General features: G+C 48.5%; 11 protein-coding genes and 1 non-coding gene across 12 annotated transcripts; 5 read left to right on the top strand and 7 right to left on the bottom strand.

Moving 5' to 3' along the window:
- Positions 1-261: 261 nt before the first annotated feature.
- BJ212DRAFT_1294197 (uncharacterized protein) lies at positions 262-1,233 on the bottom strand (the record flags this gene model as incomplete). The annotated part of the gene is made up of 5 exons (XM_041332191.1): positions 262-384; positions 498-528; positions 591-794; positions 972-1,015; positions 1,174-1,233. 5 exons carry the CDS (start codon positions 1,231-1,233, stop codon positions 262-264), a joined length of 462 nt encoding a protein of 153 aa, XP_041199586.1.
- A 612-nt stretch (positions 1,234-1,845) lies between these two features.
- BJ212DRAFT_1256508 (Pkinase-domain-containing protein) lies at positions 1,846-3,540 on the top strand (the record flags this gene model as incomplete). Its single annotated transcript, XM_041329795.1, has 7 exons — positions 1,846-1,885; positions 2,056-2,255; positions 2,379-2,462; positions 2,520-2,868; positions 2,923-3,116; positions 3,168-3,354; positions 3,407-3,540. The coding sequence occupies 7 exons, from the start codon at positions 1,846-1,848 to the stop codon at positions 3,538-3,540; spliced, it is 1,188 nt and encodes a 395-aa protein (XP_041199585.1).
- A 412-nt stretch (positions 3,541-3,952) lies between these two features.
- Positions 3,953-6,019, top strand: BJ212DRAFT_1443006 (WD40-repeat-containing domain protein; the record flags this gene model as incomplete). The annotated part of the gene is made up of 3 exons (XM_041337763.1): positions 3,953-4,207; positions 4,261-5,811; positions 5,867-6,019. The coding sequence occupies 3 exons, from the start codon at positions 3,953-3,955 to the stop codon at positions 6,017-6,019; spliced, it is 1,959 nt and encodes a 652-aa protein (XP_041199584.1).
- Positions 6,020-6,196: 177 nt separating this feature from the next.
- On the bottom strand, positions 6,197-6,988 carry BJ212DRAFT_1307938 (uncharacterized protein). The gene is made up of 2 exons (XM_041333869.1): positions 6,590-6,988; positions 6,197-6,541 (listed from the first exon to the last, which is right to left on the bottom strand). Exons 1-2 carry the CDS (start codon positions 6,673-6,675, stop codon positions 6,319-6,321), a joined length of 309 nt encoding a protein of 102 aa, XP_041199583.1. The 5' UTR covers positions 6,676-6,988; the 3' UTR covers positions 6,197-6,318.
- Positions 6,989-8,263: 1,275 nt separating this feature from the next.
- On the bottom strand, positions 8,264-9,672 carry BJ212DRAFT_1983 (Extradiol ring-cleavage dioxygenase class III enzyme subunit B). Its single transcript, XM_041342614.1, has 5 exons — positions 9,256-9,672; positions 9,071-9,201; positions 8,794-9,017; positions 8,583-8,721; positions 8,264-8,527 (listed from the first exon to the last, which is right to left on the bottom strand). The coding sequence occupies exons 1-5, from the start codon at positions 9,527-9,529 to the stop codon at positions 8,351-8,353; spliced, it is 945 nt and encodes a 314-aa protein (XP_041199582.1). The 5' UTR covers positions 9,530-9,672; the 3' UTR covers positions 8,264-8,350.
- Positions 9,673-9,705: 33 nt separating this feature from the next.
- Positions 9,706-9,802, top strand: BJ212DRAFT_t13. Its single transcript has one exon. It is a non-coding gene; the product is annotated as a tRNA-Leu (tRNA).
- On the bottom strand, positions 9,715-11,085 carry BJ212DRAFT_1307931 (uncharacterized protein). Its single transcript, XM_041333868.1, has 10 exons — positions 10,974-11,085; positions 10,863-10,921; positions 10,749-10,812; positions 10,641-10,693; positions 10,541-10,588; positions 10,376-10,485; positions 10,274-10,323; positions 10,135-10,224; positions 10,046-10,085; positions 9,715-9,995 (listed from the first exon to the last, which is right to left on the bottom strand). Exons 1-10 carry the CDS (start codon positions 10,982-10,984, stop codon positions 9,987-9,989), a joined length of 534 nt encoding a protein of 177 aa, XP_041199581.1. The 5' UTR covers positions 10,985-11,085; the 3' UTR covers positions 9,715-9,986.
- Positions 11,086-11,181: 96 nt separating this feature from the next.
- BJ212DRAFT_1443004 (COQ7-domain-containing protein) lies at positions 11,182-11,964 on the top strand (the record flags this gene model as incomplete). The annotated part of the gene is made up of 3 exons (XM_041337762.1): positions 11,182-11,448; positions 11,501-11,700; positions 11,757-11,964. The coding sequence occupies 3 exons, from the start codon at positions 11,182-11,184 to the stop codon at positions 11,962-11,964; spliced, it is 675 nt and encodes a 224-aa protein (XP_041199580.1).
- Positions 11,965-12,076: 112 nt separating this feature from the next.
- Positions 12,077-12,294, bottom strand: BJ212DRAFT_1258016 (uncharacterized protein; the record flags this gene model as incomplete). The annotated part of the gene is made up of 2 exons (XM_041329908.1): positions 12,077-12,130; positions 12,184-12,294. Coding segments are annotated over 2 exons (165 nt in total), but the record flags the coding sequence as incomplete, so codon positions are not given.
- Positions 12,295-12,544: 250 nt separating this feature from the next.
- BJ212DRAFT_1307896 (uncharacterized protein) lies at positions 12,545-15,532 on the top strand. Its single transcript, XM_041333867.1, has 12 exons — positions 12,545-12,798; positions 12,850-13,059; positions 13,119-13,188; positions 13,255-13,706; positions 13,762-14,071; positions 14,120-14,329; positions 14,384-14,427; positions 14,483-14,554; positions 14,611-14,799; positions 14,879-15,219; positions 15,271-15,379; positions 15,453-15,532. The coding sequence occupies exons 1-12, from the start codon at positions 12,667-12,669 to the stop codon at positions 15,474-15,476; spliced, it is 2,163 nt and encodes a 720-aa protein (XP_041199578.1). The 5' UTR covers positions 12,545-12,666; the 3' UTR covers positions 15,477-15,532.
- Positions 15,533-15,587: 55 nt separating this feature from the next.
- BJ212DRAFT_1258155 (phosphatidylethanolamine-binding protein) lies at positions 15,588-16,648 on the bottom strand (the record flags this gene model as incomplete). Its single annotated transcript, XM_041329916.1, has 6 exons — positions 15,588-15,797; positions 15,851-15,877; positions 15,927-16,035; positions 16,089-16,170; positions 16,229-16,387; positions 16,438-16,648. The coding sequence occupies 6 exons, from the start codon at positions 16,646-16,648 to the stop codon at positions 15,588-15,590; spliced, it is 798 nt and encodes a 265-aa protein (XP_041199577.1).
- A 137-nt stretch (positions 16,649-16,785) lies between these two features.
- Positions 16,786-22,404, bottom strand: BJ212DRAFT_1491205 (uncharacterized protein; the record flags this gene model as incomplete). The annotated part of the gene is made up of 14 exons (XM_041341491.1): positions 16,786-17,327; positions 17,378-17,667; positions 17,720-17,846; positions 17,895-17,978; positions 18,028-18,096; positions 18,147-18,314; positions 18,364-18,494; positions 18,549-18,608; positions 18,668-19,613; positions 19,683-20,783; positions 20,833-21,156; positions 21,221-21,297; positions 21,348-21,421; positions 21,473-22,404. 14 exons carry the CDS (start codon positions 22,402-22,404, stop codon positions 16,869-16,871), a joined length of 4,842 nt encoding a protein of 1,613 aa, XP_041199576.1. The 3' UTR covers positions 16,786-16,868.
- Positions 22,405-22,540: the final 136 nt, after the last annotated feature.

The following is a 22,540-nucleotide window of genomic DNA, read 5'->3' as shown; positions in this document are numbered from 1 at the left end:
ATAAATAGTAACACGAGTGATGGGAAGGTACGAGAGGGTCATTATACCGACTTGTGGCGGCGGGAGAAGCTTGGTATTTGGACGCACCGGGGGCTCTCAGCGAGGTCTCTAAGATCGCCAGAACCTACCCTACCAACGATAACAGATGAGTCCATGGGGTGGCTTGCGAGGATGCTGTTGTACCTCTTAGGGAGTTGAGGGGGAGGGAAGGCCCTAGGGAGAGGCAGGCCTCAGAGATGCCAGGTTTCATCCTCCAGTCTATCAGACCGTGAGAACATCGGAAAAGTGCTGCCAGGTGGTCGGGGGTTTGACCAAATAAATACCATATTGGATGCTTAGCTGAAGTTGATCATTCCCTGCGTAAAATATGACCTTGAGGGTATTCTGACATCATGAAAGTGGGCAGACTTATGCGTCTAAAATTGCATCAAAAGTGGAGCCTTTGAGCTTCCATCCTTGAATAAAGGACTTCATTCCCTGAATCTGAGACCTATTACCTTTGAGCAACGCGAACTTTGCAAGGAATCACTGTATGATCGATATATTCAATATGGGGCACTTTAACGTCCGTTGAGATGGTTGGTACGCACCATGGTCCCCAGGCTGGCCACCCAAGGTTCATGCGAGGGGCGCGGAGCTCTGGCAAATCGAAGCCATGGAACTCCAACATTATTGAAACGATACCTTGATTAATGACAGGACAAGCAATAGAGTGGCAGTTCAGTGCCGCATCCGCGAACTTTAACCTTAGCGTCTCTTTGTGTTTCATATCTTGTAGATTGATGGTCAGATATCTGCGAAAAATTCGCGGTATTTGAATGAGACGGGCTGTGTGGAGTACCCATGTTACGTACTGCCAGGTTCATCAAGAAATAGACTACAAATCCAGACCAGCTTACGTGACAGTCAGGCTTATCAGGAAACAAAGCCTTGTTAAGTAGAACCCGTGAGCGGAACCACATGTGACATACAGTCCGCGGTCATGTGCCAGACGCCACTGCTGCGATAACGGAGTCTGAGACATTGGTCGACGCACAGACCTATCACGCATGGACAGCATCGATGTAGTGACCCCTGAATTGCCTAATTTGTATGCTTCGGAATGTGAGACCGATGATGAGTCCAAACATAACGGGGGACGCCAGTTGGCATGAAAATCTCAAGTTGACGTACCCTGAAAAGGACGCCACAAATGTCATCATGCTGTGAATTCCATGGATTCGCTGGAGGCATTGATGGCATCAAAAGCTGCTTCTGGAGTGAAGAAATCTGAGTGCGGTTCTTAGCAGCGCCTTGTGACGCTAAAGTTGAGATTCGGGCTGTCGGGCTTTGTATGCAGGGTCCTAAGAGCCGTTGTAACAGCTCAGTCTGGGACACGAACATGAGGCTATGGTCGAGTTAGAGAGGATATGGCACATAATATTGATGAATGTCGAGCGATATTAATTTGTAGAACTTGAATCCAAAAACTGAGCTTTCCACGTTGATGTAGTGATCAATGGACAACGTTAAACTTCAAGTGGATGTTTGCGTCTGCTTGGCAGGCGAGCACGATTGGGGTCACAGGATCTAAAGTCACCCTTTCTCCTGGTCGTTCACCTTCTCTTCTTCCCATCAACGAGATATCATTTTCAGCTCCCAACAAGCCTTCGTTAACATTTCCAGCACTAACTTTCAGTACCCCTACTCTTTTGCTATTTTTTTTAGCTGCGAGTTTGCTCTAATTGCTTTAGTACTGCCGCATCACCAACATCAAGTAGGCGCTCGCTACCAGTCGTGCCACTTGCTCCTTCCGATTTCCAAGAACACGTGCGATTTCTTGCAAGGAGCAGCTCTTTTTCACAAATGGCATCCAACGTTCCAATAAATGGTGTTAAGATATCTCGTGCGTACTCTCTCAATCAACTTCTACACTTTTCTACATCCAAATTTGGTCGCCATGTCTCTTTTGTAATTGTCATTCCTTCCCCGTCATTTCCCGTTTTTATTCATTGCCTCCTTCTGTCTTCATCATGTCTATGTCATCTTCATCTGATGACATTTCCACTCAATTAGCCATCGACGATCCCCACAAGGTTGTCAAGGTCGTCGCAACAGACGGTAAAACATCAGAACAGAGGGAGATTGCCTACACAAATTGTAAAGTCATTGGAAACGGCTCTTTCGGAGTCGTATACCAGGCAAAACTCGTAGGAGAGTCGAAGGACAGAGAGGATATAGCCATCAAGAAAGTCCTTCAGGACAAGCGATTCAAGGTACGTAATCCTTATTGTTCGTCACCCTGCGCTTCTGCGCTGGTTGTGATGTGGACCGCTTTTCAAGATGATGCTGATGGAACGGTTTTTGTTGGCGTGATATCATCGATATCGCGCGAATAGAATCGTGAACTACAAATCATGAGACTTGTATCACATCCAAACGTCGTCGACCTCAAAGCTTTCTTCTACTCCAATGGAGAAAAGGTTTGAAAAAATCTCGCTCCCTTCTCATCTTGGCGCTGATTTCAGCTTTATTCTCAGAAGGACGAAGTTTACCTCAATCTTGTTCTCGAATACGTCCCAGACACCGTTTACCGCGCGAGCCGTCATTACACAAAGTTGAAGCAGCCTATGCCGATGCTTCAAATCAAGCTGTACATGTATCAGCTTCTCCGGTCACTTGCCTACATTCACTCAGTGGGCATCTGCCATCGCGATATTAAACCTCAGAATCTCCTGTTGAACCCTGCTACGGGCGTTCTAAATTTGTGCGATTTCGGCTCAGCAAAAATCCTCGTCGCTGGAGAGCCAAATGTTAGTTACATTTGCTCGAGGTACTACAGAGCACCTGAACTTATTTTCGGTGCTACCAACTACACAACAAACATTGGTGGGTAACAATATTATTCTGTACTGTGTGGGGGGGGGAGTAACGCTGTTCTAGACATATGGTCGACGGGTTGTGTGATGGCAGAGCTGATGCTAGGCCAACCTCTGTTCCCTGGGGAGAGTGGCATCGACCAGCTGGTGGAAATCATCAAGGTTCTTGGGACACCATCGCGAGAACAAATTAAGACCATGAACCCAAATTATATGGAACACAAGTTCCCTCAAATCAAGCCTCATCCATTCTCCAAGGTATCACCGCAATTTTGTGGTGTTGTTACCTCGTGTACTTACGTACAACAGGTCTTCCGACCACGCACTGCGCCCGAGGCGATTGATTTGGTTGCGAAGTTATTGGAATATACGCCGGGGGCACGTTTAAGCGCAGTAGAGGCCATGGTGCACCCATTCTTTGACGAACTACGAGTGGAGGGGGCAAGGATGCCTAACGGGAAGGAATTTCCTCGTCTATTCGACTTTACACGGGAAGGTATTGACAGCAGTTTTTGCAATGTCAATGGCCACTCACCAGTTCATGACAGAGTTGTCAGTGCGACCGGACTTAAACCGACTTCTGGTTCCCTCACACTGTGAGGCTGAGCTACGCTCACGCTCGATCGACCTGGATACTTTTGTGCCGATACCTCTGGATCAGCTCAAGATCACGCTTGATTGATTGAGAGGAAGGAGGCTAGTATCTGATTTCTGCGTATCCTATAATATTGATCGATGAGTGCGTGTATCCTGTCTGTGTTGTATTGATTCTGTATCGTGTTCACGTCATATTTTTGTTGAATTGATTTTCCACGGTTCGTTCAGTACCACTGTACCACTGTACACATGATGTTTACTATTATGCCTGTCGTTGAGCAGATGTTTTGTTGCTGCTCCGAGCTTGTGTTGGCTGAAATTGTGACACGAGATTATGATGTGACAAGTGACGCGTTTGATTAGGTTGCGCGATGTTGCGTGAGATGTTCGCAAGTAGGGCAATATATAGAGAATCTTCGCAAGTCTGACTTCATTCGACACGGTATTATAACGAGCCATGGTATGAGATTATTATTTAATCCCTCACTCTTTCTTCCATGGCGACTTCAACAACTGGATCATACGAATGCGATACCTTGCCTGCTCCCCGTCTCGCTTCGGGCCTGACTCCTGATCTAGACCATAATCGATCTCCATCACCTTTCTCAAATTTTGAGCCTTCTTCTGCCGGTTCATCTCCGCTCTCGACAACCTCAGACGTTGAGATGTATATTACTCCAACCGCTCAGAGAAAATTATGTGTTCGCCATCAGAGAATGGCGGATGAGGGCACCAACTTAAAGCTTCAGCAGGTATGTTTGACATTAGCTGATGAATGGGTCAGCTGCTGATTTGAGTTCTACAGGCTCTTGATGCTTTGCCCGTACAAGAGCGAGAAGCTATAAATGCCATCTGGTCCGGTTTCTCCTCATCATCACATCCCAGGCGGGAACTCATTCTCCAGGGCATTCTCACCATGTGCTGTTTTTCTCAGCTCTCCTTACTGACGGAGCAACTTGGTCAGCTAATCCGCATTGACCCATTCACTGCCCTTCCCCGCGAGGTTTCACTCAGAGTCCTTGCGTGTCTGGACGCTACCTCTCTTTGTCGCGCTGCTCAGGTAAGCAAGCAGTGGAAAACCCTAGCCGATGACGACGTCCTATGGCGCGGAATATGTGAACAGCACATCGGGCAAAAATGCCTCAAGTGTGGATGGGGGCTACCTATCCTCGAACGAAAGCGCGCCGTCCGTATGAACTCTGCGTCTCCATCGTCGTCTCCTCCTTCATTCCCACCCCATCATACTCCCGACTTGTTCGTTTCCGAAATACCTGACATCTTGCCGTTCACACGACCCTGGAAGGATGTATATTCCGAGCGCTTATCAGTCGAGCGTAATTGGCGCCGAGGGCGATGTTCAGTCCGGACGCTACGTGGGCACACAGACGGTATCATGTGTCTCCAGTTCGATGAGACATTGCAGCATCCTTCTTTCCCGATCCTCATCACGGGCTCGTACGACCGTACTGTGCGTGTGTGGAACATTGAAACTGGTCTCGAGGTTCGCTGCCTCCGTGGACATACACGTGCTGTGCGGGCATTACAGTTCGACGAGGCGAAGTTGATAACAGGGAGTATGGACCACACCATCCGAGTGTGGAACTGGAGAAGTGGGGAGTGCATACGTACGCTCGAGGGGCATACGGAGGGTGTTGTTTGTCTCAACTTCGACTGCAACGTGCTTGCTAGCGGGAGTGTGGATACCACTGTAAAGGTGTGGAACTTCCGCACGGGCGAAGTGTTTACGCTCCGTGGGCACCGTGATTGGGTCAATTCCGTGCGGCTATGGGAGTCTGAAGAACCGGCGGACGTTGAGATGACCTGCGGATCGGGTGGTGAGCCAAGGATATCTCAAGGCACGCTATTGTTCTCGGCCTCAGATGATGGGATCATTCGCCTGTGGGATCTTGCACGGCGGACGTGCGTGCGCCAGTTCATGGGACACGTTGGACAAGTGCAGAGCCTGAAACTGCTGCAGGTGGACGAACGCTGTGACGAAGGCCCTAGCCGCCAAGAGCGGCGCATTGCGGATAATAACATGGCCCATGTCGCCCAAGTTGGGAACGCAACGAACCCGTTTGAAGTTTGCACGGTCATTACGCACGATGCTGATAGCGAGAGTATGGAGGACATCCAGAGCCTTGATCGTGTCACTAGGGAAGTGCTGGCAGGTAGCAGTCGGAAACGTGCTAAGAGGCCGGTGCTCATTTCTGGAAGTCTGGATAACACTATCAAGGTTTGGGATATTGATACGGCAAAAACCACCCAGACTCTATTCGGCCACATTGAAGGTGTCTGGGCGGTAGCAAGTGATAAGCTGCGGTTGATTAGTGGTAGTCATGACCGTACTATTAAGGTCCGTCTTGTTCTTGAATGATCATATACCTCGAAACTTAAATATCTGCTTTTAGGTGTGGAATCGCGAGGAAGGCCGATGCACAGCTACATTGGTCGGACATCGTGGCGCTGTAACATGTTTGGGTCTTGGTGAGGATAAGATTATCTCTGGTAGCGATGACGGAGACATTAGAATATGGTCTTTTGCTGGAGATAACCGACTTTGATGAAATATACACCTTTCTTCTTTTGTTTCGTTGTAATGGTATTCCCTGGCGTTCCCTGGATCTGATTGCTTTCGAGTTGCTCATGGAGTTCATTACGTAAGATTAGAATGTTGCAATATATATTAGTTTCTAGTAGTACAAGACAAGTGTATATTTCAAACACTGAATGCAATGGCATCTGAGTAGTGTAAGAGAACTGAACGCCCCCCTCACCCGCGCCCGCCGCGTTGTACAGCGGAGCAAAATGCTCTGCAGAGAGTGCGCCAGCGCGAAGCCATCATACTTGCCTTCATGAGTGACTACTTCCGTTTGTCAAGGATAAATCGTGAGCGATGCCAGTGAGATGAGATAACAAATGCAGGATAAACCTGGGACTGGAATGTAGCCACTATTGTTGCCTGGTCAAACATATTCACGTCGGAAGACGCCAACTTCTCTACAAAATGCTTTCGATCATGAATATCGTGGATGGCCAGACCGCCTGCTAAGATGAAGATTCCCTCTTCACTATCAGGGTAAGAACTGTCAGATATAAATGTACGAATGTGAAGTTTAGACCCAGGTACGAACCAGAATTTCGATATGATCTTTTCAACGGCCCAGTTCTGTTCGGGGTTGGCATCAGACCTTTCGATGGACGCTTGAACGATGGGCATATCATCGTCGGCGACGAATCTCGTCCCAAAACATAAGCTTGGAAGGAACAAAGATGCCGTGGTTCAATTCCGTGTCTCATAGACGAGGCGGAGAATTTTGACCATCCTACTTGCGGCTCCCGCGGACGTCAGAGAGCTTGGCTTCTTATCCCGTCTAAGTAACAGCAATTTCAAAGTAGGTATGGATAAAGAATGTCTTTCTGTTGAAACACCTCTTTGAACAACTGCACAAGGCGCTCAGCCAAGGTGTGGTCTCCTTTGGACTTCCGATTCGAATGTTTGTTGATAATATTAGTGGGTCTCAAACTCGAAGTAGTCCATGAGGAGGAATTCATATTTCCGTAATTCGTCACAGCCAGACTCGTCTATTTTAAGCACGCACCGAGGGCACACGGGGACCCCTGAGTACTACAACATACTGCGATCATTTCCCAATGAGCGCTGAATACAACAATGCCCTTCTGGCTTGTATTTGGCCCTTCGGCCGAAATCTCGCAAAATTTTCGCAAGGTGTCCGTCCGGTTTCATCGCTGGATTCTTGACCTGCTCAACCATGAGCATGCGGGACCCGTGCCCGGGGAAGAGTACGAGAACTTTCTCTGGAATAGGGGAGGCGCGAGTCTAGTACAGCTCGCCATTCATTATGTGTCTTCGGAAACAATATTCCGGAGTCAAAGAGAGAATGAACTACGACGTGGAAATACGGCGGTACCTTACATATTAGTAGTCCCCGACCGGTATCAAACCACCTTACAGAAGCAGCAGCCTTCCGAATCCCTGCTGCTGATCAACAATAAAATTAATGACTCCGCGGCAAAATATCGCGGAACCGTGGATAGACCAATGTTTGAAATCGATTTGAAATCTGACAAACGATGGTCCGTTCCGTTACGAGGCCAATTCATTGAGTATGCATTGTGATGTGGATCGCGACCTACGGACGGCACATAGGTCACCATCTCCACCACAAGGCAGGTGGGATGAGCGTGTGATCTGTGGTGTTGTCATCGGCCTCTTTTGCAAAATAGACCCTGGGTGTCACCGCCCAGCACCATCGGAGTTCGATTATGGCAGCCTGCACTCGTGAAGTTAGCGGGAGTCAGAAGCGGATGGCCAGAGTTAGTTAGGCCGTGCGAGATCAAGATCTCGATGCCAAAAACAACAGGTATCAACTAGAGTAATCTGATGGTCAAGTCACAAGAGCAAATATAATTTGGACATCAAGATTCAATATCATGACGTACCTGGGCGATCCCGCGATGTGCAACGCAGAGTCTAATGGAAGTAGAGCATAAAGAGTTGCCTGTGCGTCAACTACCTGTACTAAAGGAACCCATCGGACGAGCACTTAACTTACCACTGGCGGTGATCTTGTGCAAAAATGCAACTTGAACAGACAGACAAAGCGTGTCAGCGCATAATATCGCAGAAGACTCGTTTGTGAGAAATGTCAAACAATCAAGGTTAATCAGAAGTTTTCGCCATACGTACCAGAATGCCATTCGGACTTGAAAGATGCATCAATGTAAGCACCTGAAATTTATCATCATATTACTCCCTGGACTTCTGTGTTTATTGTCGTCATTTATTCCATACGTCGGTTGAAATATTAATGTCCATCCTGTTCGCAAATGCAACGTAGCTTCTAGTGCAAAGTACATTCTTCTGCGTGTCATCAAATACCGAATGCAATAGTTGGAGCAGAGTAAATGGCGCTGACGACCTGAACGCCCCCCTCCTCACCTGCACCCGCTGCAACGTACAGCGGAACAAAATGCTCAGCAGAGGGGTGCGCCTGCGCGAAGCCACCGTGCTTCATGAGGTCAAATAGCGACTGTTTCCTTTCGTCAAGCTGTCAAGGATAAGAAATAAGCAATTTTGATAAGAGATGACTATGCAGTACAAACATGGGACTTGGATGCAGCCACCGTTATTGCCTGATCGAACATCGTCACGTTGGGTGACGCTGACTTCTCTGAAAATTGTTTTCGATCATGAAGATTGTGGACAGTCAGACCACCTGCTAAGATGAGAATCCCCTCTTCTCTATGAGTACGAGACGTCAGAGATGTCGGCTCTTAGAAGGTGCGAACGTAAAGAGTAGACCCAGATACGAACCTGAGTTTTGATAAGGCCTTTCCAACCGCCCAGTTCTGTTCTGGATCGCCAGACCTTTCGATGGATACTTGAACGATAGGCACATCGTCGACCTTGTCCCCAAACATAAGCTTGAAAGGGACAAAGACTCCATGGTCGAATCCCGGGCCTTGACGTGGCGGAGAAGTCCGGCCATCCCATCCGCGGTTCTCGCGAACGCCGGAGAATCTGGCTTCTTCGCCTGCCTAAAGACATTTCAGACTTGGTATGAAGAAAGTGAATAAATCTCTGTTGAGACCTCTTTGTACAACAGGACGACACGCTCAGCCAAAGCGCGGTTTCCTTTGGATTCGAATGTTTGTTGATAATAATAAGGCTCAAACCCGAAGTAGTCCATGAGTAAAGGGTTCCTATCTCCGTAATCCGTCACTGCCGGACCCGATATCAGCTAATGGTTCCCTAGGAGCACATTGGAATCCTTACCGTGACGTACCCCTATCGTTTCCCAATGAGCGCTGAATACGACAATGCCCTTCGGCTTGTACTTGGCCTTCAAAGCGGGGCCGAAATCACGCAAAAACTTTGCGAGATCGCCCTCCGGCCCCATGGCGCTTGGCATGGGTGAGTTTGTGACCTGCTCCCTGGCAATGAGCATCGGGGACCCATGCCCAAAGAAGAAAGCAGGGATTTTCTCTGGACTAGAAGGGAGTGCATCTAACGCAGTTCGCCATTCGTTTTGTGTCTTCGGAAAGGACATTTATAGTGCTGAAGTTAAAGAGAAGGAATAACGTCGTCCCCAACGTTATAACTTGAACAACCCTATCAGATGCTATCCCTCCAATTTCATTTGATGCTGCCAGTGCCAAAATTGAAAGCGATTTCCCAAGTAACCTTGCGCTGATTAAGATTGTCACATATTGCAATCAGGTGATTGGTAGCGTGGCCGAGTTGGTCTAAGGCGTTGGATTTAAGAACTGATCTGAATCCCAATGGGCGAAAGTCCGCGCGAGTTCGAACCTCGCCGCTACCAAGAAGCTTTTTGATTTGATATTTTTTTGATCCTTGCTCATAGAAAAACACAATGATGCGCATGCCTTCACAATAAAAATAAAGTATCAACGGTATGCTAGTAGTGATGGCTACAGGTTGTTGGACAACAAAACAACTTTGGTACTTCTCGGTTTTGCCCCAGTATCTCCATACAAAATTCACCTTCAGAAAAGCTACCAGGAAATCAACACACAAGTCGAACCGAATTGTGCCGCATACTTACCCCTTCGATATTGTCTTCTCCTCCTGGACGTTGTCGCACCCTATAGCTGGGATAAGTGGAGAGGAGACAGCGAAGTAAATGTCACGTGCTTGCGAGTGGGAATAAATTGAGCCTGGGGTGGTTCACTACCGAATAAATTGCCAATAGAGTCATGACCACCCGGCTGCGTTCTTACGCGTCTAGTTAACCGCATTAGTTCGCATCACAAGACTGCTGAGGTTGTAATACCTCGTGGGCTTGAAGTCATCCGGGCTGCCCGGAGAACTAGTTTGAATAGGCTGAATGCTTTATGTTAAAATTGGAAAGTGGAGCATCTGAATGTCACTGCACCTGTGTCGCGGTTGGCGGCGGTGGCGCAGTGGATAATGCATCGTCTGTGAATTCTTCCGCAAGAAGTCTGTTGCTTTCTGATGAGGAGATTGTGGGACTCGTGGCCGTCTCTGTTTACTCCGACTTGTCAAAGACCAATAACCAGGTCACAAATTCCAGAATCACCAGGTGGCTCCTCTTCGGTGCTCGTTAGCTTGCCAAATTTGGCGTATCCTATGGATCAAATGAGCACTTCTCATTAAGAGAGACGTTCTCGATTATTCACGAGGCAGCTTCTGAATATTGCTAAAGCCAGGATCAACAGTGGTCCCTGTGTACCTGGATAGATCCTGAGCCTCGCAGGTATCAGGAAGACGTTTGACAGGCCACTTACTTGAGGAACTCGACCAGGCTGCGCTTGGTGAAGACAATGCTTGTGTCATCCCAGTCAAGCATCCCTATGATGGAATGTTGGGCGCATTTCACGACGAGCCATGAATGAACATACCGAGGTTCATCGACCAGTCCTTCTCCTTAGACATATCGACAGCTTGCGAAGGGGTAAACCTGTATGAAATCATGCAGCATGTTAAGGCATAGCCGTTATAAAAACACGTACTTCGAGGTCATCTCGATCGCGCAGATATAACGATATTAAAGTCTTTATAGGTTTGTGAACGATGGTCAGCTTGAAAGACGCGTTTACTTGAAAATACGGTTGTTCCCTTTTCTGGCCATTCCAACCGTGGAAAGTAACAATCTAAGTGCTGCCGTCAAAGTCACCACCAGCCTGCTCAGCTGCACGAATTGGCATGCGGAAGCTACAAATGTTGGCGGGGCGTTGTTTCCAGGCTGCGAATGCTCTACGGCCCTTGAGAAGAACCATCACATGCAGAGCATCCAATTTTTACACGGACCCCTCCAAGAACCAGGAGCCTGGGGTTTCTACATCCCCTGACATTCCCCCAGAGCAGCGGGAAATTCTGGACAAAGCGCTGCGCGTGGATCAGGCTGGTGAAATTGCGGCTAATTGGATTTATCGAGGACAATTCGCCGTCCTTGGCCGCGACCCACGAGTTGGGCCCTTGATTCAGGTGAGCTCAAACAACAATTCAACCATGCTCAATCAACTCATTCCGGCGGAAGGAAATGTGGGACCAAGAAAAACTGCATTTAGAAGTGATGGATAAATTACAACTACAACATGAGGTACGACCAACATTGTTGTCCGACGTCGCCAAGGCTGCTGGCTATGCACTCGGGGCGGCGACGGCCCTTATGGGCAAAGAAGCAGCCATGGCTTGCACAGAGGCAGTGGAGACTGTCATAGGGGAGCACTACGATGAGTCTGTCCTTGTTTTTAGCTGTTATATCCGCAAATCTTACGCTCCAGTAAATTCAGCCAACTGAAAGACTTTGAGTTGTTGCCATCATCCCATCCAAGCATCCCACTTCTGAGGGACGTTATCAAAGAATTTAGAGATGACGAGTTGGAGCACTTAGACACTGCTGTCGAGCATCACTCTCAGCGAGCTCCTGCGCATGCACTACTCAGCGCAGTTATCGGTAGTGGTTGCAAGGTGGCCATAGAGTTATGCAAGAGATTCTGAACTACGCAGACCTGATAAAATCCCGAAATAGAGACGTGAATTACGGTGGATGGGATATATCCACCTTACGGTAGTACCGCTCTGTCCAGAGAGTGCGATATATGGTCGAAAATCACGCCTGTGCCAATGCTTCTCCTTTTCGCTTGCCTGCCCAGTTCCATTTCAACTGCAATAATCATATCAATGAATCATGCTATATATGTAAAGGAGGCAACGTACGTGTGTTTTGCTTGCCAGGTAATAGATCGCTCCGGGCACAAGCACGAACCCGCACATCGTAACCCACGTTGTCCGTGGAGTAAATCTGAAATGCTTATACGCATCTTCACGCTAGAAACAGAGGAAACTTCAGAAAGACAGAGGCACGCGGTTGAACCCGACTGACCATACGGTTCCATCTTTCAATTGCGGGATCAACCTGGAGGACGTTAGAGAATGGGGCTTGAGTTCAAGAATACGTCCAAACCTTCAAAAAGCCTTGATTCGTTCAGATGTTGTCAGTATATCTTCCAGCATTGTTAAATTATGAACTGCTCACTGGGTACTGCCATGGTCGTACTGTTGAAGGAGTGGTGTTGTTGTAGTTTGTTTGGCCGCGCTTATTGGCAGTGTTTCTGTCCGCTGCGTGGTTCCTCGTGAATATCTTTTGCTTCTTGACTTTCATCATCTTTCAAGAGCATTTGTGTTAACTCTTTTTATTCCATGGCCTATAACCGTGACTGGGATAAAGGAAAGGACAACTGGGGCGACAGTGGGGCATGGGCTACTGACAGAGGAGGTAGAGGAAGGGATGATGACTACGGGGATGGGAAGCGTAGGAAATTTAACAATGGCGTGCGTGGTCCTTCTGTCAAACTTATTCCTTTTCTCATCCGCGCTCATTAGGGATATGACGCGAGCCACGCCTACGAAGAACCCAGCTACGAGACCTCCTACAATCAACAGTCTCAGGGCAGACCACAGGACTTTGCACACGATCATTCTCACGACGACAGGTACCAGAAGGGCTTTCAAGGAAAAAAGCGTCTGGTCCCTAGTGAACCCAGTCCCCATGTCATCTTCCTGGGACTGGATCCTGACTTTTCTGAGGCGGATGTTTGTCGACGCGCTTTACATATCTTCGAGTACCGAGCTGAATCTATGCTATACTTTAGCTGCAGGCATACCTGTCCAACAATGGATGCAACATTGAAACGGTCACCATTATAAGAGACAGATCAACAGGCACTTGCCCATTCGTATTCATATTCGTGCCGTGCATTGACGTTTGTGGCCATTGAATTTTTGAAGGTATCTCAAAGGGCTTCGGCTTTGCCCAGTTCGCGAGTGTTGAACATGCCCGTGCATTTGTGGATCCCATTTTCCCGTTTATTCAAGTGCCTCCACCCGCTTCACACGGCGCTTCAGCGACAGCAACATTCTATAAGGCCCTTGAGACCGGCATTCCCCACAATGGTCGACGGGTCAAGATCGACTACTCGCAAAGTGCTTTGCCTGACAAAGCTCGTGGTCGCCAGAACATGAACGATGGCACGCGTGACATTGGCAATACCCAAGGACCAGTGCTACTCTTCCGTGGTCTAGATCCGCTGTCGGGGCCGCAAGCGATTGCTCAGGCTATGATGAATTCAGCAGGCCCCGGGAAAAACGGAGCTAAAGGCATGAAACGAATTATCCTCATTAAAGATAGGGTCACATTGGCCAGCTTCGGTTTTGCATTTGTTGAATTTGTCGACAATCAGGTAACGGGACAAGGAGTGATACAACATTAGTTTCTGATCCTGGTTTCTTCTACAGTCTGCAGCTTCAGTACTGGCCACTAGCATGTCTCCTCAGATTCACCCTTCAGGTTTTCGAATCTCCGACAAGCCGGTCGCCGCTTCGTTTGCTCATCAATATTCATTCCAACCAGTTGATCATATGCTGCGCGACGAAACTGCGATTCCGTCGTCCATCAACCTGGGTGGAGTTGAAGGCGCATTTGTAAAGTATTGGGATGACTCTGCCATGGTTGCTGTTTTGGAGTTCAAGGTGGAAGAACCCGCACAACCCCAGGTCCAACCATCAACAGGACCCGTCAAAGAGAAGAAAGAAAAGAAGAAGAAAGGTATGCCAGCGAAATCCTTTCTCTCTCACTAATTGACTGGGGAAATAGATGATACCTTGCAAAAACCTCCTGCGCCTTCAGTATTGCCCGTCTCGGACAAACCTGTCACGCTCAATTTCAACAAAGGTGCCCTTGGAAGTAAGCTTAATGTATCGGCTGCGAAGGCTCCGGGGCAACTGTCACTGGGTTTTTCTGCCGATGACTTCGCCGATGACGAAGATGACGCTGAGCCAACAACCTCCACAGAAGATAATAAAGGTTCTTCCATATGTTCTCTGCAATTGTTTGAGTATGAGAATTGACATGTGGCAGTGACGGCGTCAAAGATGGTCGCTCCGCTCATCACAAGCAAGAAGGTTCGTTTGTTCGCGCATAATTTGTCAGGGAAATGATTTTCGGTCTTCGTATCAGACCGTCAGCAATATCCAGAAATGGAATCAGGTTCAAGAAGAACTAAAGGATGGCCCGAATGCCCATGCACCGGTTTGCAGACTTGTTATAGCACGAGGAAAAGGCAGCTGATCATTCAGGTTTCACAGGCCAATCCCCCGGCTGTTGTGACGCAGACTGTGGTCTCAGCAGTACTATCCAGAGCACCTTCTCCGGAACCCATCGAAACCGAATTCGAGTTCTCTGATACCACTGCCATGACATGCTTGCTTTGCGCCCGACAGTTCAAGAGCCTTGATCAATTGAAGCGTCACAATAAGGAGTCCAGTCTCCACAAGGCGCGCCTCTTGTTAATACAATATTGTCAGAGTGGGCTGACGGTTTCTCTCGTTACAATCCATCCTTTCTATCATACAGAAGAATTTCAAGGACGCTAATCTGAGAGATGTCGCACGGGAAAAAGCTGTAGCTGCTCGTCGAATTGCGGACAAGGCTCCTGATCAGCCCAAATATCGTGATCGAGCGTCAGAACGACGTATTATGCATAACCAGCCTGACGTACCTTTACCCGACAATATTGTCAGTACAATCGGTAAGAAGAGACGACACATTGAAGGCCCGCCCCCGCCACCTTCACCCCCGCCAGTGGTCAATCCTGGACAGGATGAAGCAAATGTCGGTAACAAACTCTTGAAAATAATGGGTTGGAAGGAAGGTTCTGGGCTGGGCACCGATGGCGAAGGCAGGGTGGATCCAATGTATGAATTACTTATTTTATGGCTTGGCACTGCTGAAACGTGCGACTCCAGTCAAACAAACATTTATGCACAAGGGGTAGGCTTGGGCGCCAGCAAAGGCAGGGAGTTGGGGAAGTATACCGATGGTTATGCTGGTTATGTGCACATGGCACAGGATGCGGTGAGTGTAGTCGCTTCCGGCCAAAATCAAATATACGACACGGTGCCTTGGTACTCATCTAAACACCCTACAGGCGAGAGAAAGATTTGGAAGCTAGTGGCCGCGTTGCTCCAAGACGCATCTCAGCTTGGATATCCTGTCTTGCTCGTGCTAATTTATGATTCATATGATTCGTACACATCGAGTGATTAAGTGAAAGTAAAAGTAACTATAACGCTACAAGCCACAGAAATGGCGCAAGTAAGATAGTCAAGTAATTGCTTGATGACGAGAATGCGCCATTGTGCTGAGCTGTTGTACCGGTAGTTGATGTGGACGGACCACTAGACCCTGGAGCCAGAAGAGTAGATGTCACAACAGGAGATGTAGGAGAGGGCGTGAAAGTAGCCACCCCTTCCTCAACCGTGAAGTAGGTTCCCTCAATCAAATTATTAGTGACAGGAGATGATGTATTACTCGCAGAATGCATACGGCAATTAGAGGTCCAATGTTTGAGGCCTTATGAGCGTTCTGTTAATGAGATATCTACATGAGGAAACGACCACACCTTAACATAATCCGTGAGGTGGCAAAATCCTGGATCATTGTTTTTGATAGGGAACCCCTGCGGCGGAGAGACGGTTGGAAACTGCTGAGCGTAGAGTAAGATAGCATAACTACGGGGACTGTCAGAATCAGGTTTCCTTTTGAGAAAGAAGATAATAGTAACCGATGAGGTCCGCTCCCGGACGGTGGAGCTGGACCCCTGTACTGTTCTACCACCACACTTCCATGTGTTAATACAGAGTGGTCTGTACATACAATACGTTAACCTCGACAAAGCAGATGTAATTAGGAGCATATCCGTACCTTGTACAGTCACACCGTTGACAATCCAGTGACAAATCTGACCCCGCGGGTCAGTATATCCTGGAGCCCAGGCATCAACCATCACAAGAGTGTATTTTTCATGCAACAGGGTTGTCATATTGGCAGGCGTGACCGTAAGGTTTGGGGCAGTTCGCGTTCCTGGCACTGGGGATAAACAAAATCCGTGACGGCGAAGAGAATTCACTTACGAGACTTTGGAAGAAGTTGACCCGGGGTCACGATACCGCCACCAGTGTACGTTGCGGTCAGAAGCGCAGTGGGGGTGAAGTTTGCCAATAAGTATGGCACGAGACCAGCCCCCTGAAAGCGAGCGCGGATAATTTCTAATTCTAAAGTCGTGTTGTCGAACTGGGTTGCATGCACGAGGGGTGAGGTGAGAAGTAGCAGAGAGAAAACCATGCGTCTAGCGGAAGGTATCATGTTCGAAGGGTATCTTATATATGGAGTATGCGAAGTCGTAAAGAGAATGGTTCAGGACTTGGAATTCTGAAAGTTGAACTTCATCGGATTCAACATTGACAAACAAACAGTCCTTCAGTTAGGTGTGGCGAGCAAGACTATTAAATGCAAAGAGATACGATACAGATAAAGAAACATCTAACGAAGGCGGATGGGGGAATTATGGCACGTCCGAAAAATTCGAGTCCGCTGTTATGTCTGGGCTGGGTAGATCTGGTAAGCTTACTGTAGGAGACAGGGCAGATTGTGAGTCAGCACCACCAAGGTCAGTCCTTCTCCGCGTCCGCCGTCGTGGCGCAGAGGGGACAGTAGGTGACAACGTCCCGAAGCCATCGGCTTTGAGAGCAGCCAGCATATCTCGCGCGACGTCAACGGTAGTGTCAAGTGGAAGCACGAGAGGTCTAGTGTCCGGTTTCAGACGAGCCCTTCTTGCGCGACGTGTAACCGTGTCTCCATTGCGCAACTTCTCCAGTAGATTGTCCAGAACCGACTCATCTTCCTCTCGTATGCTAGCATCCTTGGCATTCTGGCGCAATTGCCTAGTCTCTGCCATAGCTTGCTTCCGTTTCTCAACCGCAGCTTTCTCCTCAGCAGCGGTTTGGTTCTCCATCTTACATTTCTGTAAAATGCTAGGTAACCACATCGCGCCAACGTGTCGGGGCCACTGACCTTGTAAGAAGTGACGAAGGTTTTGAAAACCGCAAAGAACTCCGGTGATGTAATGTTCTTTTCATCCTCACCATAATACTTGACCACTTCCGTGAAAGTGGTTTCCGCGTGATTTACATCATCGACGAGATATTCTAGCTTCGACGTTGCCTTTCCGACAAAGGTCCACATCTGGTTGCTGAACCCGTCATTTTGTGTTAAGTCGGTGTGATAGTCATTCAATTCTTGGCGAATACGTTTCAAACCATCGCGAAGTTCGGCGAGATCCTTTCGGATATCCTGAGTATTCACTGATGTGAATTATGTCAGTTAATCTAGGTTTGTTGTACAGTAGGAGCGAACCTCGGTAGGCCTCTGCGGGTTTGGCGAGCTCGTCTAAAAACTCTTCCATGCTTGGAAAATGTTTATGAATTGTCCGCTCAAGGAAGTGGAGTAGTGTGGTATTGTTGACAGATTTAGTGTCAACAAGCTGTAGTGAGATTAAGCCAAGTGGAGAGGACAAAAGAGAGGCATCTACCTTGTTAATACTGCTCACTCTGAAACCAAAGGCGCCTCCCTTAATCCCTGTGCCATTCATGTAGTTGCCAATCATGAGTATGAGCTGAAAAAATATTTTAGGCGAAAACAATACTTTTGAGCTCGGGACCTACATTCAGAACTTCCTTGAAGTGCTTGGCATGCAGTAAAGCATCTCCTGCTTCGCCTACCTTCCTTGCGCCCTATGTAATGGCGATGAATAGCTTAAAATGCCCAATGAATAACCACATACGTCATCCAGAAGCAGCCGCTGTTCCTCGAACTTGCACTTGTAAAGCATACCCTCTATGCGGGGACCAAGACGGTCAATCTGTATGAGTTTGACCATGAGACGGTCGGAAGGGTGTAATCCAGCCAGTTCCTCAGGCTCAGCGTTACGGTATACATTGAGTTTGCCAATCTAGACATGACTTAACCACTAAAGTCCAAGTATTTAGTGGGTATCGCACCTGTTCTGGGGTGGGAAGGACGCCTTTGAGTTCGCTCAAGAAGTTTTCGGAGCACATCTCCTGGTCGAATTGCTGTATGCGGCGTGCAATTTCCTCAGGTTCCATCCTCTTCACCCGCTGGATAAGTATCTCTGGAAGAGATTTAAATGGCATGTCTAAAATTTTCTGGCGCTCAAAGAACTCACCAACTCGTTTCTTCGTCTGCGGGTCAAGGACACTCTTCAACTCGGCTTGCCTCTGTCGAGCTTTCCGGCGGGAGAAGGGTGATGTCAACTAAAATGACGAAATAATAAAGAGAACACACCCATGAGGTTGATCATCAACTGCTTGGCTTTGAAGTCCTCCTCCATTTCCATCCACACCCCGTCAGATTGTAATTTAGCAAGCATTTCTTTCTCTTTCTCAGGTTCTTCGTCTTTCCAAAGTGTCTTGCCGACTTGTTGTTGCGGAAGCTTGTCCCACTGCAATTGCTTCATCTTGGCACTAGGCGTAAATGGCATATCTTTGCGAGCAGAAAGTAGGACATTGAGATTTGCACTGAGGAACATGGATGCTCGAGCTGAACTAGATGCAGAACTTGGGATAGAACTAGCACCCTTCAGGAAAGAGGGTGGCGGGGGCGGTGGTGGCGGGGGCGGAGCACTAGAAAAAGTTGGAAGAGGAGGAAGATATCCAGGGGGTGGGGGTGGTGGCGGCGGCGGAGGTGGTGGTGGTGGTGGTGGTGGCAGAGGAGGAGCTGATGGGATTGATTCATCATCTTTCGGTGGTACTGGCGGCGGTTGCGGTAGCGGAGGGGGCGGCGGAGGGGGTGGAGGTGTTGTAATGTCAGATTCCTCAGCGAGGGAGGCAAGCGGAGATGGCGTTGGACTACCCTCCGAAACAGGTAGTGTTCGACCCCGGGATTGCAGTTTTCTAGCAAGCTGTTCAGTGAAAGATACAGCAGTGGGTCCACGAGACGCTTCTGAAGAGCCGTCCGAGCTAACAGAGGTGGGTTGGGTATCATCGGTCAAAGCTGTGAATCCACTGCGTGTGGATTGATCGAATTCGCTCTCCGCATCATGCTCTTCGCGTAATGACGATTCGTAATCACTGTAATCAAGTGCGTTGTCGTACCGAGGCGCGAGAAGATTGTTGGCACGATGTGAACGGGATAGTGATGGTGTGTCATCGCCTAGTATCATACGGTTTGTACGCCTGGGTGAGCGATTAATACTCCGAGGACTAGCGACGGCACCATCTTCGGGCGATAACTGTACGATACCGATGAGCATTTACAAGAATTGTTAATGAAAAGATCATACAAATTTGGCATTCGCTACGAGTTGATGGCTAATTTGTGCCCGTTCATCCGCCTCGTCAGCATCCATGAATTGCGACTCATGGCCGTTAAGGATTCCAGATATCCGGGCAGCTTTAGAATGTTGCGATCGGCCTCTTGAACCATTAGCACCCCGTTGGACATCAGACTTCCGAGGAGTGGCGTCGTCATCCGATTGGTCGTTTTCACCACTCCCCTGCCTGTTATCTTGAGTTTTCTTGCCATGCCCCTCAAGGATGCTGATGGTTTTGGTTCGTTCGAGATGCTTGTTCAGGGTCTCTATTAGGGTCTTCCGATCCATAGTCCCAGAACTAGAGTCGAGGATTTTCTCGTAACCCTTGCCAACCTCCCTTATCATTCTGAACAGTTCCAAGATTTGAGCTTCCAGTTGAGCGATTTGTTCCTCATACCCAACTTTCTGCGTCTCAAGTTGTCCTTGGAGACGCTTCGTAGTTTCCCGGTGAGAACCAAGCTTCTGTTCGAGGAGAGCGACCTGTGCCTTGAGGTGACCAACAAGACCATCTGACCCTTGTGACATCTCCTCTTCAAGGGCCTCCTTCTCAAGCTTCAAACGCAGGGCCTGGGAACGAGCTTCGGCAGCCTCTTGAATGGCATCCTGATATCGTTCAGCATCATTTAACTGACCAATAATCCGTTGAACGGTGTGCCCAAGTCTCTTCTCAGCGGTGGCAAGTTTCCCGTCCATAACCACATCGGTGACGAGTGAGTCCAACAACTGATAGAGGCGCATCATATCAGGACCTTCCTCCCGAATGAGTAGTAGATGCCGCATCATAGAGAGGAAGTACTCCTTGGCACCTGTGCTCTCCGTTTTGTGACGAAGGGCATTCCAAATGTCTTCAGCGCTATTGAGGTCGCGAAGTATTTTCTGGTCATACCGCTCCCGCAGTCGTTGCTCGTCTTCTTCTAGTATGGCTTGCAGTTCTGCGAGCTGTGCTTCCATAGGCTCAGTACCAATCTCGTGACATAGAGCAATGATACGCTGAAGACCAGCAGAGTCCATTAACGACCGATGGTGCAACCGTACGTCCAAGTCTTCTATGGCGTCTATGATATGAACAATCACGAAAAGATTGGTTGACTAAAGACATATTAATATCCTAGCCAGAGCGCGAGTAAAACATACATACTGCATAATCTGCGAGGGAATTGTCATGTCCAGCGCCTTTGCGAACTTCCTCGCTAGCTCCGACCAGACTTCCCATCTTACCCCTGCCCAGCAGGGCGCTCTCAAGGGACCTGAACCAATAGTCATAATATCCGTGTGTCTCGCCGTTGGCACCACTAACGGCTTCTAAAGCTGGAAATACTAATGAAAGAGGGTCTGTACCGTTGTAGATGATAGATAGGAGAACTTCGCAAATCACTTTGCGATTTGGCAGATGAGGTGAATTGAGAGAAGACGCGATTTGAGTGACAACACCATTCAATTTTATAGCGTCGCGCACTCTGGACTAAAAGCACCCGCGAGGATCTGAGCCCAATGAACAATGACGAGCAAATGAAAAAGAAACATACGGCGCTGTTGAAGATAATCTTCAAACACTTGGCGATCTCACCCTCGAGGTGGGTGTCAGATGGGAGCCTATGAGAAGCTTTAGTCGGGTGGATTTGGGTTTCAAACAACGGTGCTACCTCTTGGCACCCTTACGACTTATGTGCATCAGCGCCTGCGCCAATACAGATGCGCCCTGCAGCTCAATGAAGCGTTCAAGCCAACTAAATAGACCAAGGTTATTAACAATTACAGCGCAAAGACTAACATCCCACCTCGTTTCATGACTCTTCAAAGATACCCAGACACTTGAGGCCTGTTTCGCAGTGATGGTATTGTCGAGGAACTTCCTGATATACCAGTCTGGTGTTCCCTCGCCAAGAGAGCCTGCTGCACTTGAATCACCCTGCTTCCGAGCCTGTTCCTCTCGAGTCTTTTCCTCCTGCCATCGTAATTGTTCTGCACCATATACCAACTGCCATTTCTGTTCAATGGTGAGGGTGTGCACCGTAGGGAGGTCGCGAGTCGCTGATACGTGTTCAAAGAGAACTTCAATCTCCTCGTCTCTTTCTGGCCGGGGAAAGACGAATTCCTCCTGGTTCGAATGAGGTTTATGGAAGAAATGCGATAGATGGCTGGAGTGAGTATCGGAACTCGAGAAGCGAGAAGTGCGCTCGGCTTCCGACGAAAAAGGCATAGAGGAGCCAGGTCGAAGAGAAGAGTGAGATGCGGCCGGTGAAGATGGGAGAGGAATTGAGCCAAAATCAGTACCATTTGGACTACGTCTGCCGGATGAACCAGATGCTTCACTTCTGCGAAGTTTATGGGTAGGAGTCTTGGGTCGCTTTCCGGTGGTGAACGAAGCCACAGAATCATTGTAAAGGGTGGAAGAGTCTGCTGCACTAACACTAGAATCAGGACGAGAAATGTTGGCCCGATCTCGTTCAAGTCTGCTGCGCTGGTAAGCAGTGAAGTGACTGTAATTCATCTCAGTCCCATTGTGAGTCAGAGTGGGGTTTGTGAGGGGAGCTGAAATAACCGGATTTGAAGGTGTACCCCGCAAACCTTGCGACACTGTTCCGACGGGCATTGGGACCAGAGAGGCAGGAGCAAGCTTGTCATAGGGAATAGAATGCTCGGAGAGATCACGACCTGTAACCGAGGACTGACGGGGCCGTCCTTTCTTCCTGCCAAAAACGATGTCCATTGTTAAGGATGTTGCCGCTGGGCTGAGCCCGTCGACTCTGCAGAGACGAGTGAAAGTGTGTCTAGGAATAAAAAATAATTAAGTAGATGAACGCGTCCGTGCTGTTGTTACTATGTACTTGCTACCACTGCTGAGC

The sequence above is a fragment of the Suillus subaureus genome (assembly GCF_016647635.1).
Source record: "Suillus subaureus strain MN1 chromosome Unknown BJ212scaffold_1, whole genome shotgun sequence".
Lineage (NCBI taxonomy): Eukaryota > Fungi > Basidiomycota > Agaricomycetes > Boletales > Suillaceae > Suillus > Suillus subaureus.
The sequence above is the reverse complement of the archived record's forward strand: the minus strand, read 5'-3'. Positions and strand labels throughout refer to the sequence as shown.